General features: G+C 40.9%; 1 protein-coding gene across 2 annotated transcripts in view; it reads left to right on the forward strand.

Moving 5' to 3' along the window:
* Positions 1–14934, forward strand: part of GPR158 (G protein-coupled receptor 158) — a 209280-nt gene that overhangs the window by 172902 nt on the left and 21444 nt on the right. For both annotated transcript variants that reach the window (XM_009469065.2, XM_087777028.1), the window contains exon 7: positions 10627–10865. In XM_009469065.2, coding sequence (XP_009467340.2) covers positions 10627–10865 — 239 coding nt within the window. The remainder of the gene's footprint in view (positions 1–10626; positions 10866–14934) is intronic.

Below are 14934 nucleotides of genomic sequence, written 5' to 3' on the forward strand. Positions count from 1 at the left end.
GGTCTTAGCCATGATACCTGCATGCACAACCACGAGATAAAGTTAATATTTATTCCACAAGTGGAAGGAGAACACAATGCTGATAAAGAGCTTTGTTTTCAGTAGAGCTGATATAAAATGCTGTTGCCTGTCAATCACATTATAAAGTGGTTAACATTTATTTTATTAAAGTGGGCATGAAGCCCTCAACAAATATAACTAAATATTACAGTTATGTGTCTTTCTGCAGTTTTCTGTTCCACATTTCATTAACCCCTGTCAGCTTTGTATCATGTAATAAGGGTGCTGGCAACCCAGTATCTCTTCTTGAGCTCTGCTGAAGTATGGAAGTCTGCATTGTGGATCTGAGAGGAGGATTGTGTCCAGTGGGTGTGATTACTTTTTCTTACACCTAAAAGAAGTAAAATAGTAGGACAAGTTCTTTCTGTTACATCTGTGCTGTTTGATTATCTGCCATGGTTATACATGCATGTAAATGAGAGCAGAACACATCAAAGACTGGACCTTTCAGTGCATCCTCCTCCTCAGTGCCCCTGTGGTTGAAAAGAAATGCAGATTTGGATTGTTCTTGTTCATGATTACTTAACTCTTATTTTGTTAGGAAAAGGTAGATAACTTCGAGGGCTGATATGTAAGAACTCTGCATGGTTAGTTTATATGGACTAGTAGAAAAAGAGATTTTTCCACATATTAACTGTAGTAATTTGAGGGAAAAGCATGAATCTTGGAAATTCCACTATGTAAATTTCATCAATGTTAGATGCAATTCAGGATTTTTTTTTTTAAATAAGGTTTCCATGTCTGCATGCGATAAGCAATGAAGTGGTAAGATTGGGAGAACGACGTGATAAAAAAATGTGAACATTTCTATGGCTCTGTTTGGATATGTAAAGGTGTACATCCCTCTGGTCATCCAGTATTGAAGCAGCTGTATGAACCTCTCAGCCAATTCACTGTAACTTCCAGCACTGAAACATTCTGTCAGAAGGAAAGTGAAAGGAAAAAAATACCCTCCAAAAGATATGGAAGAAATAGAAGGGCATTAAAACGGTGATGTGTTACACTTTATAAAGATGGGAGAAGTTCCTGTCCTTTCAATTGCTGATGTTTGCTTCCTGCATCTTTAATAATGGATTGCTATTTTAAAGTAGTGTGTAGGAACATCATTTCACAGCAGAAAAGGAAACAAGTGCTTGCAAGTAAGTTGGTGAGGAGATACTTTTGTGCCAAAAGATTTTGTGTATAGCACTTTAGCGAGTGCTCCACAGATACAGTACTTCTTCTGGTCTCTTTCTTTTCACTGGAATTTTTCAAGGCAGTGTACTTAAACCAGTTTATTTTGAAAAATACTTCTCTTGAATCTTCTCTGACAGTCTTTTCTAGACCCACAGTCAGCAACAGCTTTGAGCTGTATGCACCTTCTCCTGCAGGAACCCCCTCCAAAAAGGCAAAGAGAAAACTCTGAAAATTAGGGATCTGTTTGACCAGCCGAAGTGATTGTTTTTTTTTAATGGAAAAAACTCAAGGCAACTAGATATATCAGACTAGAAATAGCAGTGTTTATGCCTAATACTTCACTTGTGTATCGTGCCCTTGCAGGGCAGGTCTTGATTTGATCCAACTCTAGTGAATTTTGAAATTGCATCAAGCGCTCCACAGTCTTCTCTGGTTCTTGGGAATTTTGTTTCCAGGCTCCTGGACCTGCTCTAGCTCTCCTACTGTCACCCACTACTGTCTCCCAGATCTCTTCCTGAGCTTGCTCAGCAGTCCATTGACAGACAGGGCAATATCACTTCTGTCAGAGAAGTCTACTGACCCCATCATTGTTTAAAGAATTGTATCTTTAGTATCTTGGAAATAAAGCTAATACCAGATGTCACATGGAGCTTGACGATCCTCAAGTAAATCTCATCAGCATGAGAAGCTGTCTAAGGAGAACACAATTCAACTCCTAAGGACAAACAAATTTTGCTCTGTTTTTCATCTCCTCATACCAGTGGAGTGTTCAGAGAAATTGTTTGGTCCCTGAAGCTCCTGTGATGACAAATCCAAACTGAAACTCTGTGATTAGACCTTGTGAATCAACTGATCTGTTCCTTTAGAGAAGGGATGGGGAACCTTCTCATTGCTGGGACCCGGGAGACCCTGCCAACACCTGTACTGGTCTGTGCATTAACAGGGTCCCAGGGTTGTCAGCCAGTAACTGCCCAGCCTGAGTGAAATGAAGAGATACATCTGGCCTTCAAGCTGCAGGATCTCAGATCCTGCTCTAGAAAATTCAGTAACAGAATTGTATGATATTATTAGAAGAGCACCATTAGTAGTTTTTAATGTTGTTAAAGCAGCTAATAAGATGAAAGGGATCACATAACAGCACATTTCATTACTTGCTATGTAATAAGAAATAAAAAAAGAAGTAAATTAATGAGATCTTTTTATTGAAATCTGTTTATCTTGTTCAATCCACAATATAGCACACATGAACTAACAGTTACAGTATCATGTTAACCACATGTGTAATGGGATACAAAGGGGAAAACAATGAAGCATCCGTCTATGAACACTAAGATATTTATCTATGAAATTATGGTTATGTTATGTCTCTTCAGTTGCTGACTACTCTTTACTGTATTTCTCAAAAAACAAAGTATAGTGACCTGTAAATATGCTATGGATATATAGTTCAGTCCTCACAATAAACAACTGCTAGCAGAGTGAATTGTAATTCATTCAAGTTCACTAGATTTTTCTTCACTGCTTTTTGATCCAGAGAAAAGCCTTGCATTCTTCTTATATAGTACCTTAATAAATTTAATAGCTTAAATTTATAACAGTGCTGAAACACGTAGTGCAGCTGCTATTGACTGCTAAATCTTACGGTCCTGTTGAAAATTTCATATGCATTTTGTTTCTTAAAGCTGCAACTTTTCACATCATGCAAATGGATCAGAGTATCTACTGTCTTTAGCTTAAAAGTAAGGAGGTATTTTGGTTTTCTGGCCACATGAAAAATGCTGAAAAGATACTGTCTTTTTTAAGTGGGGCTTATCATGCTCACCAGTGAACTAAGGAGAAGCAGAAAGGAAAGAAAATCTTTGTGTATCAAGATATATAGCCACCCCCAAATTTACTTTGGCCTGGATTTGGGCTTTATCCGTGGCAAGATTTTTTGCTTTCTGTAGTGTGACTATTTTAAGAACAAAAATACAAGCTTTGGCATAAGGTTTTGACCAGCTACCTTATGGCTGATCACTAGAAAATGCCTCTGACATTCAAAAAGCTTGTTGAAATTGTCTGTGTATGTTTTCAGCGGGAGAGGATGCATGTATGGAGCAGCACTAACAAGGAGGGGAATTTGTGTCGTCCCCGCTGGTTTTACTCATCAGCCTTTGTTAAATGAAACGTTGTGAGCTGGGCTCGCGAGGGGAGTTGGCTTTTGTACGTTCAACTCCACAGCGCTCTGTGAAGCAAATTTTGTAATGAAAGCCTTGAAAATGTTCTTGACCTGTTGTAGGAAAGGATTACCAGGAGACAGTTCTTGCATCTATTTTCACAGTGGAAGCTCCTGATAAATAGTGACCTTGAGACCATTTGTACTGCCTGTTCTGAAAGTCTTTGATAAGGGTGAAGAATTGAATGGCTTTAGATTTACAAAAAGATAATAATCACCTGATGATTTTTAAGAAGCAAATAATTAGCTTAGCCAAAACTTGTAAAGGCCGATGGATTTATAATCTTCAGTCTATACTACTAGCAGCAGGAGTCTCAAGGATTTATGAATTAAGGTTTCTGCCTCAAAACCACCTCAAATTTGAATGAAGAAAAGAGCTTAACAAGATTGGTTTGCTTATGGAGAAAAATGTCTGAGGAGCTGACCTCATTTTTACTGTGTGAGGGATGTAGTTATTTAAACATATCTATCAGAAGGAAATTATTAAAATGGCTATGTTAACCATTTGGTAGCAGACTCAGAATGAGATGGTCTTGTGCCTATCCCAGTGCCCGGGGATTTTCAGAATTTTAGAAATCTTCTGTAGGATTCTGTGGTGATGAGCTCTCGATTTTGGTGCCACCAAAGCAACCATGTGGTGTAACCTTAAACGTGAATAGGTGACAAACAGAAGACATGTCATTGCTAGTTGTCTGGGGGCAGATCGATGGGCTTTTTGTTTCACAGCTTACACAGTCACAATGTGCTCTGTAAGAGCTCTGCCTGGTCAGTTTGACAGTGGAGGGTCAGATGTTTCACTGACACTCTGTGTAGTTCTGCTAATCTCAGCAGGATTCATGGGGGTATTAGTGCAGTAAGTGGTTTATTAGAAGAGATAATTAGCACAAAGCAGATGAGGATTTCATAAATACGGAGACTGGGTCTGCATCACTGAAACCTAGTTACGTGACATGGCAAGTCCCCTTGTTGAGCCTTCTTACCTCTCAGCTCCCTGGTGCTTGGTACATCCATCAGCACACATCCAGGGTGGGCAAATCCAGTTGAGGAACAGGCATTTCTGATGAGACCTGCCTGGACGATACGGTAATATGAACAAAAGCACTTCAAAAAGCAACACGTGCGCAGTTTCAGTGTCTCCTGCAATGGGAGCTAGCAGGCAGCCAGAACAGACGTGGGCAGCAGGGCAGTGAGCTGGGGAGTGAGGAGGCACTGGGGAAAAGCAAACCTCAGCTGATCTGTCAAAAGACTCCAGCTACAGTCCTTGGAATTGGCTGCAGACAGAGAAGGCTTTTTGATCTGTAGTCCACCAGGAAATTGAGCTTTCCTCAGGTGGGAATTTAGACTTGCAGGTGAAAGGAGAAAATAAAGCATATTTATAGCATGAAAAATGTCAGAATCTAGGCTACATTTAAAAAAATAAAAAATCATCTTGATTGCTCATTTCAGGCTTACCTACAGATTAACAGGCAAACGCTACTTCAAATCAATACATTTTCATCAAAGCAAGTCATATTTTTAGACTCTTTCCATGTTATTAAATATGCGTGAGACTGAGAGTTCAGTGCTGCTCAATGGGAATGAGTGAGTGGTTCTGATTGCAGCGGGAGACCTATTGGACTCCTATTGTCTCCCAATACCCGGAGCGTTCCCTTGAATGGCATGTGATTTCCCTCCTAACTTCCTCAGTCTGGTCAAACTCTTGGAAATTGTGGCAGCACAGTTTATCTCCTATACTTTGATCCAGAAGGGAGACTCTCATCGAAGCACTGTAGATTACATTTATACATGTAGTACTAAAGCTAATCTAGGAAACTACTGTACTGAGTAGGTTAGCATTGTCATGACCCATGTGTGTTTGCTTACTAATGGTATTTTTTACCAGGCACTGAGATGAAATACATTTTTAAACTCCTCTTCACAGCTTGCTTTTCTAGCCATACATCTGATAAAATTGTGTTACATTAGTTTCCCACGAGAGGAAATCACTTCAAAACTCTGGGGAAGGTATCAAGGAAACTGTACTTTCAAAATCACATTTTTGAAACTAAATATAATTTGTTAAGGAAAAAAGACACCACTGTTTCCCTGATCACTCAGTACACAGGACTATCGGATCAGTAATTTGTTAATGTACTGCCAGGATATCCTCAGATATGACTATTGCCATTTATTGACCACAGACCCCCAGAAGAGGATTTGAAGCGAGGCTTGCTTCCAGTACAGAGGAAACAATCCTGCAGCACAATCTCCCTCTCCATGTTTCTGGTACCATGGGTACCTAGGGTTTACCTTGTAACTATCTAGCAAGCTTATCATAGAATCATAGAATCATTAAGGTTGGAAAAGACCCTTAAGATCATCGAGTCCAACCGTTAACCTATCACTGCCAAGTCCACCACTAAACCATGTCCTCAAGCACCACGTTTACCTGTTATGATACCATAGTTGTCTCACTGTGCAGACTAGCCTTCAGCCAACTTGTGCTGTGTTACCAATGGCAAAATCCAGTGCATTTGGAAGGGTTAGTCAGTTCTTCTAAGAATTTATTGCCTTTCATGGCAATGGTCTTCTTGACAGTGTATTTGCTATTAGAAAATTCTTTCCTGAATTGGAAATTGTGGGAGATATCCTATTATCTACACCTTGATTTGTTCCAAGTGTGGTGTGAAGGAATTGAGATATTTTGATGGCTATCAGTGATATGTGGCCAAGTTTGTTGACTACACATAGGATGGGGACTCTCAGAAGTATTCATACACCCAAATAATTGCCAGAACTTCTTTTTCTAGTTGTTGTACCTTTTCAGTGGACAAGATGTGACGTGTATGATGCAGGTCTCGCCATGCCATTGTCATACTGTTGACATGGCATGGCCCTCAGCCCAGGTTTGCTCAGGTTCAAGATGGTCAGACTCAGTAAAACAAAAGATCATCCTGATTTCAGTGAGTATCTTCTGAACTTCACATCTATTCCATGCTGAGGTCTTGAGAAATCACTTGGGAAGTAGATAATGACTAATTTGGAGACTTTCATCTGGGATGTGGTTTAGAAAGCTGTTCATTTCTCTCTCTCAGTTGGGTTTTATCCTTTCCAGCTGAGAGCCAGTAACTAGTGGTATGAGTGCATCTAAATATGAATTGAAAGGTCTTGGGCCTTAAGTGTTGATGTTCCTTCTTCAGTCATCTTTCCTGATGTGGAAGTAAAACCTGCGCTCAGTGTTTGTGTGTGTGCCTGCGTGTCAAGTGTGAAGGCTAGTCTCTCATTTGTATTGGAATGGTGCCATACAAGTGCCATTGGTACATTTTTACTGGTTTTAGTAGAATCACATCAGTTTACAAACTCAAAGTAACTAGTGGCATGTTTGCTGTTACTCCAGAAAAAACAGTAAGACGTAATCCCTGCACCATAGAGGGCAATATACTTCATAAGAGCTTGACCCGTTATCTTTCTGATGTAGCTTTCATATCACAATAAAAATCATCAGTCTGGAACAGAACAGTTTGACAGGATGACTCAGTAGAGCCAGAAAATGATGGATGCTAGAAATAAAAAAATAAACAAACCGTGCCAGGTCATTGCTGTCAAAGCATGATCCTTCACCTGTTGTTCCTGCCACTTATGCAGTCAGCTGATAATTTGGGAGCCCTGTTTTCTGTTGACAGGACAGATTATTGATATGACATGAAAATTTAGTATGGTTTTATTTATTTTCTAAGATTACACATTACATCTCAGGATGTAACTTCTACAGCAGCAGACACATGCTTTGCTTGTGAACCAGCATGCTCTGTCCCTCTGCTTCAGATCCACTTGCAGCATCCCTTCTCTTCCTGGCTGCTGGGCTTCCCTTGGCTCTCAGCTCTCAGTGTTTGTAACCAAGTTCTCCCCTCATCCATTTATATGGAGCCATGCCTCGCAAAAAACACCCTCAGACCATATAGCTCAATTCTCCCCAGACTTGGCGGTACAGCCAGCAGAGTTGGGAGTTACCGGCAGTGGTCTCTAGGCAGTTCATTCAGCCTGAACTGTGCCTTCTGTTTACTCTGTAAAAAGGATGGCTGTTGCATATCAGCTTTAATGCTGTCTGCAGGTCAAAGCTGTGCTTGAAGGCAGCTGTCTTACAGCAAAGCAGGTAGAACACATTGCAGTGTTCTGTTGGATCTGCCTGTAAACAGAGCTGATGACATTTCACTGAAAATGATGGTTTGATTATCCAACAACGGCACATAAAAGTGGATTGCATATGCTGAATGGTTTTAGTTGGGAGGAGAGCTAGAAGATGCTGAGGAAGATGGTTAACTTTCCTCTCCCGCCTTAGATCAGAGGCCATACATCTCAAACAGTGCCCTAAGCTTCTACCAGGGCACTGCCTAGCACTACCAGGCATTTGGGGGTTACACAGGACAGGAGGAGGAGTCTTTCTAGTTGGTATTGCCTTACTTGATACTCATAATTAAACATTAATTTGCTCAGGGATTTCAATCCAGAGCTACATCTATATTCATAAATTAAGTAGCATCAGAGAACATTCCTGGGTGCTGGAACTCCATCATCTGTCCTGCTGAACTGTTCTAGTGGTCCTTGGCCTGCCCTTGGCCTGTGCTAACCTGAATGCTCCCAAGCCGTTTCCCCGCGTGGTTCAGGAGTTGGCACAGGCCACTGCAGTGGGTAGTTTGCATGCAGCCGCCCTGTGCTGGACAGGAATAGTATGGATGCTGTCTGTTCTGTGTCCGTTGGCATCACTGCCAGGGACAACCCTGGATGTACTTATTTTCCCGGTATAGATGCAGCCCACCAGCTCCAATGCTTACCTCCCTGTGAGAAATCTCTCTCATTTGTTCAACAGGTATTTCAACCCAATATATAAATATAGAACAGTACGAAAAAGGGGGATTAAGCATTGTCTACCCAGAAGTCAGGGCAGGGATTTGAATCGAGAACTCCCCAGTTTTCTGTTGGAGGGTACCAGTCATCAGACAATACATGTTTGCTGAGGCAATTTGGTCTCATGTTCTGGTTGAGTACTTTTGTGCCACAGCCTCTGGAAAGGAGATTTTCAACACTACACATCTTACCCAGCTTTTCTTACAGCTTCTCAGAAAAAGGATTTTTGAAAAAAAAAAAAAAAAGTGTAAAGATTGGGTTACATGTAGGCCTACATGTTCAAGGTAGAAACAGTGGTGGTGGTGGACACTTACTTTTGTGAAAAAGATGAAAAAAAATAATGTGGTTTGATCCAAATTGGAGGGTTTTTGACTGCTGTACTGCTAAATGTTACGTTTCACTGTGCTTAGATCAATAATGTGATAGCAGCCCACCCCTCTCCCTTAGAAAGCTGTCTCACAGCAGTTAATGAGCTAGTACTGGAAAAAACGTAATGCGTCCTGCCTTGTTACGTCCAGAAAAGGCTCACATGTTGGCTTTCAGTAGAATCACCAGGAATTGACCTTGGAGAGCCAAAATACAAAGAAAAGTTTCTAGTTGTTCTCAGTTGGTTTGTACTATTTCTGCAGTTCTTAAAGCTTCATAAACATATGTGATATTTTTCCCAAATGGCAAACTATATCTGTGAAAAGATGGTGTTTTCCAGTGCATTACAAAAAGAATACCTTTTCCTTCCCTTCAAAGAAGCTAAGTATTGATCGGCATTCACAACAGGGAGGAGGAAAGCCTTCGCTTATTGATTTTTAGTGTTCTAAAAATGAGGATTTACTGGTGCTGCCCTGGAACAGTAGTGGTGTGGCTGAGCAATGTGGAGGGAGTCGCCTACCTTGTCACTGTGGAGTTGTCTGTCTGTCCTGCCTGAAGTCTTTGGAAAGCTCCTTCCAACATAAAACACTTAGCATCTGTAAAGGGAGAGCAGAACATCTATCAAACACGGAAAGATCAAAAACTGTGACTCCCTGTGGAGTAACTGTTGGGAGGGAAACAGCTGAATAATGTTGAACATATTCAGATCTCTGACTTCACCTAATGCACACTGTGAAGGCTGTGTTTGTAGTCAAACGATGATTCATTTTTATGGATGTGGAAAAGCTTTTGTGCTTCTGCTTTAAAAGACAGTGCCCTATTATTTGTTTGCGAGGCAGCGCCAGTTGCTTCTGCCTTCTCTTAGACAAATATAAGCATAAATATTAATCTGGAGTGTGATTTTTTTTTTTTTGCTGAAAAGGCGGGCCTGGCCATGGAACGGCCTGGGAGGTGGCTTGGTGCTTGGTACGCTGAAAAGACTTGAGAACAGACGAGGGCATTTAAAAATTCAACTCTCTGGAAAAATTCAAGTTTCCTAAACCTCAGTGATAATTTGTCCCTTCATGGATACCAAGAGTATTCACTAGACATGCTCATGCTCAGGAATCAGGAACCACCAGGGTTTTGAGGACAAAATCACTGAAACAGCTCACCTTTTCACTTCGAAAGGCTCCTAACCCCAATCTCTAAAAAAGCCTTTCAGCTTCAGCCCATCTGCTTCTAACCGTTTGGGTACATGAAAACTTCAGTGATAACCTTTCCTCACTGCCCAGCCTTAGTAACTTGGCAGGGCCAAGGCAGGAGCACTGCAATGGCAGCAGCAGCCCCTGCAGCTCCTTATGATGGTTCTGTCCCAGCTTGAAAAACATGTTGTTGCCTCTAAATGAGTTAGAAAACACTTAATTAGCAAAGTGCCTTCCACAGTTATTTCTACTAGGAGTAAGGTATTGTCTCAGAAGCATCAAACTCAATGGGGAAAACATCCAAGAAGAGCTAATTTTTTCTCTGGAAATAGTATGATTGGGGATGAGCAGACAGACAGCCTCAAAACAAAATGAAATCTCACACACGTGGTTGCTATTTTATGGAAATGACCTTCCCTTTTCCAAAGACAGAAGTCTTCCACGGGGAGCTAGAAGGTACAAAACAGCTTGCGAACACAGCATGCGAATCCATGTCTCTAACATAAGCATAGCTAATATTTTCTGTTATTGCTGTGTAGCACTCTCTGGGCAGCAATCAGTTCCATTTAAATACGATGAATGTGAAAGTAATAATGTTTCAAATTTCACTCTTGTACATACTGTCAGGGGAAAGAATGTTGATAATTTTTTTCAATAATCTGATAGTGAAGTAAAATGAAAGTCTAATTCCTGCAGCACAGCTAGTGCTCTTTTTAATTCTGCAATGTCTGAATTTTGCAGGGTTTTGAAGGTATTCCTGTCCCGAACTGCTCAGCGTATTCCATACATGACAGGTGGGCGAGTGATGAGGATGCTGGCTGTTATTCTCCTGATAGTCTTTTGGTTTCTCGTTGGCTGGACTTCTGCAATAACCCAAAATCTGGAGAGAAACATTCCACTTATTGGCCAAGGGCAAACATCTGACCACCTGATCTTCAATATGTGCCTCATAGACCGCTGGGATTACATGATGGCTGTTGGTATGTTCATCTTCTAGTTTATCTTTTAATTTCTAAAATAAAGCTTGGTTGCCTTTTCATTTTTCTTCTTTTAGAATATCTTAAAGTTTTGTCAGACTGCATAACATCACGTGAAAAGCTTCTAAGGGATGAAATATTGGTATATATGTTTCTTAAAGGGGCTGAGAAGTAAAACATATTTAAAATATACTGAGACTTTTATGACTTTCAAAGGTTTGTAACTTGGACTGTAGTAACAAAGTGATGGGTGCTCAAGAAATTTCGTCTTTGAAGGCAGAAGATATCGTGCTCTCCTACACTATTAAAGTGATAAATTGTGGCTAAAATAACAGAAGCTTTTTGCTTCTGCACCACAGAACTGGGCAGAGCTCTTGTGTGTGAGGAGGGAAAGAACCTGCGGGACCACTCTTTCATAACCTTGCAGAAATTAGTATCAAAGTAATGGGAATAGGAAATGCACATCAAACGTCCCGACTTAACGCATTTGTTAGATGTGCTCTCGATGCATGGGATAGGCAGGAGCTAAAAAATGACGCCCTGCAGAACTCATATCGAGGAGAAAAATGACACATTTTGTTTCCTTAATTTTATAACAAAGAGTGGATTCCCCATGCCAGTGTTCAGTTACACAGTATAATGTGCTTCCTCCTGATGGCTGGGCAGCTTTGATGCTTCTGCACCTAGAGCTGGTCTTTCTAGTACAGCCCAGGTGTGCCACCCACTATCCCAAATACATCAGTGTTTTGAAGTCTGAAATACATTCTTACCTTTCTGCCTTTTCCCTGCTCTTAATGTTTTTCAAAATGCACCCAAGGGCAGTAGAGGCAAAGCCAGCTCCCAAGCCTGAACAAATCTGGGCAAAATTTCTTATGTTCTGTCATTTTGCCTTCTTACCCAAACTAGCTTATAAGCAAAGTTATGTTTGTGCAAGTCTTCAGTAAACTATGCAGCCACATTAGTGGTACCAGGAGATGTATGCCTACAAGTCTGTACTAACGTGTGTGTCTATATATATAGACACATATATATGTGTGCGTGTATATGTGTGTGTATATGCACTTCAAGATTTTTATTGTTAATAGCAGTCTGAAAAGCTTACAGCCAGTAGGAACTAGTTCCAAAATTAGATACTAAGTCTCAGACATATGTCAGGAGAATTACCCATAAGGCAGAACCCCTTTTATTCCTATAGTTGACTGGGAGCAGCCTTGCAAAAGATTCTATGTGATAAATTAATTGATAGATTATGATATTTGATTTAAAATGCGAAAATAAAAATGCTGAATGATAATTTATGAAAGGCTTGTTATTTCATTTAATTTAGTCAGGCACAGTATTTTATATAAAACTGGTGAGTGTTTTGGAATATATTCTGTCACCTGTAGCCGTTGCTGGAATACCTCCCTGTTTCATTCAGCTGTCAACGCTTTACTGAAATGTGGAGAGGGAATTTTCAAGGTCGCAGATTAGTGAAGTGAGAATTAAGAAGGCTCTGTTAGAAAGTCGTAATGAGATGAATCCTTTATGCTACCAGAGATTACTGGAGTTAGGATTCATGAAGCATTTTCCATACTAATCATGCTACTTAGGCTCTATCTCCGGAGACTTTTGTTGCAGTGAATGTTTTATATTTACATTTCCATTAAGTTTAAGAGGATGCTCTCTGTGAGAGAAGTAGGGACTTAGACACAAAGGTTGTCACCATTTCTAGCATTGCCTCTGTACTCTGTGATATGCTGATGAGAAAAATTAGCATTCAGTAAATCTTATTTTATCTACATAACATAATGGAAGTTAGTGTGCATTTTCCTTGAGGTTGGATACTCGTGGGTAGCTTATTTGTCACTTGCCTAGATTCTTTTATTTCCTTTGTGTTCATTTCTGCATCACTTTCAAGGTTGGGGCATCTGTCTCATTGACAAGCTGTGGCATGGTTGACAATTTGAGATTTTAGAGAAAGACCTGAGGACTTGAAAATACTCACCCACAAAGCCTTTTTCCTATGGCCTGAATATATTCTATACCTCTACCTGTCAAAGTCAGATTCCAAGTTAGAAAAAAACCCAAGCAATAAACTTTTGGTACCTAAGGGCTTGCAGTGTCACAAATCAAACTATTATTCTTTATCCTGAGGGAAAAAACCTATAAGTGAAACAGATGTCAGCACAGGATTTAAAAGAAATTCCCACAAACTGGGAAAAAAAGCAAAATAGTAAGTTTAATGAACAAAGCCCCAGGCAGGAGAGAAAGGCAGGCAGAGAGATAAACAAGCATACAGAAACACAAATAGAAAGCAGAGGTGAAATCTTGGCAGGTGGATGTTCCTGACTTCAGCAGGGCCAGGGTTTCACCCAGCACAGATAGGATTTGATCTGTAGTTTTTAAAACTCCCCATGCATTCTGTTTTTTTTCAATGTTTTATTTAAACCAGAAGCGAATGGCAGGTATTAACTAGGCGCAGGAGGTATTTTTCCCCAGCGCCTCTTTGATTCGCGGCTGGCAGGAGCTGGGCTGCTCCCACGCAGCTGGCCTGAGCTGCTGCCATAGCCCGCTAATCGGTGGGTCATGCTCTGGCTCCTGGGCATCCAGACGATTTCAAACACAAGGCTGCGCCATGGTTACTGCATGCCTTCAGCCAGGAAAAGGAACAAAGTATTTCAGGCTGTTCCCAAAAGAACTCCCTCCCACTCGTTATTTGTTGATATTTAAGGTATATAATCTTTGTATCCAAAGAGGGTATGAGTTGCCAGGACAGGCTCTGACAGATTGGGCATTAAGACTGCCTGTACAGTTTTGAGCTAGGGCATTGTAATACAGCCTTACGAGGCCCTTTATTAAATTTTCTACAGGCCCTCTGCTGCATTCAGCAGATGAGTGATTATTATTTCTTTTTGTTATGCCCATTTGATGTGGCCCTATGCCATATTCAGGGTGTGTTGTTCAGAGCATGCAATGAATAAAGAACTGTTTGTTTCCAAATGGACGTTTTTAAGCCATGTTCTCCTTAGCATCGACGTACAAAGATTGAAGCCAAAATTGTCAATAGTAGCTATCCATTTTGGGTGTCTGTCTTGAGACATCTAGGGACTGGTTTTTCAGAGTACTGTTTATAGCCTCCTCTGTGTGGAAAGCACAACCAGGAGGCACTTGTTAGGATTCAGCACTGATGAAGATCTGGCTTTAGTTCTCACATTAGATACTCAGAAAATGTATCATGTAAAAATAGTGATCACTTGTGAAAAGCTTACTCTAAGTGATAAGACCAGGGCTGTATAAAATGTTTGCAGCAAAAATAGGAAAAGAATCCTGGTTTATGAAGGAGCCTTCAGCTCTGTCCCTTTCCTGCTTGTAACCCACTCCTCCCGCTACCATGTACACCTCTTTCACAGTCCACATCACCAGCACTGTGTGTGGTTTATGTCCCTTATCTCTAGGATATAGTAAATCTGGAAAAGGTATGGGGAAGAGCAACAAAGATGATGAGTGGTGCCGGAATGCCCAGGCTGAGCAGTTGGGGTTGCGTTACCCTCTGCAATAATGTTGTTTTTTCTTGGTATCTGTTACATCACAGGTGAGATCCCATAGCCTTTATTTAGACACCATTCCTGAGAAGTTTTTCTGCTAAGGAAATCATTTGAGTTGCCTGAGCCGCATGTGTATTTATTGGTAAATGCCATATTCAGATGCTTCTGCAAGCCACCCAGGGAGGAGATGGCGCTGGGAGAGGCTGGAAGATGCTCTGACTTCCTCTTGTCTTTGCACCACCCTTTTTGGAATCTACTTCTTATACTGCTCCAAGTCTTTCCAGCCCTTCAAGTACTTTGGATACCATTGGCATTTGCTTGCATCCTCTTTAAGAAGTGAGAGAAGAGGTTCCACATTCAGCTTGCTTTCAGCTGCTGGTGGTAGATCTTTCTGATCCTATTCTCCCTCTTTCATCCATGCACAAGTGAAGAGGGTGATGGGGCACATGGAGACAGAAGAGTGGCCAGGCGGCTTTAATAACAACAGTGGGCTATGGAAAGAGTGAGGCAGGACAGCACATCTGTGTAGAGGAAGAAATAAAATG

This window comes from Nipponia nippon, unplaced genomic scaffold (assembly GCF_047370975.1).
Source record: "Nipponia nippon isolate SJK-2023a ecotype South Korea unplaced genomic scaffold, ASM4737097v1 scaffold_1, whole genome shotgun sequence".
Lineage (NCBI taxonomy): Eukaryota > Metazoa > Chordata > Aves > Pelecaniformes > Threskiornithidae > Nipponia > Nipponia nippon.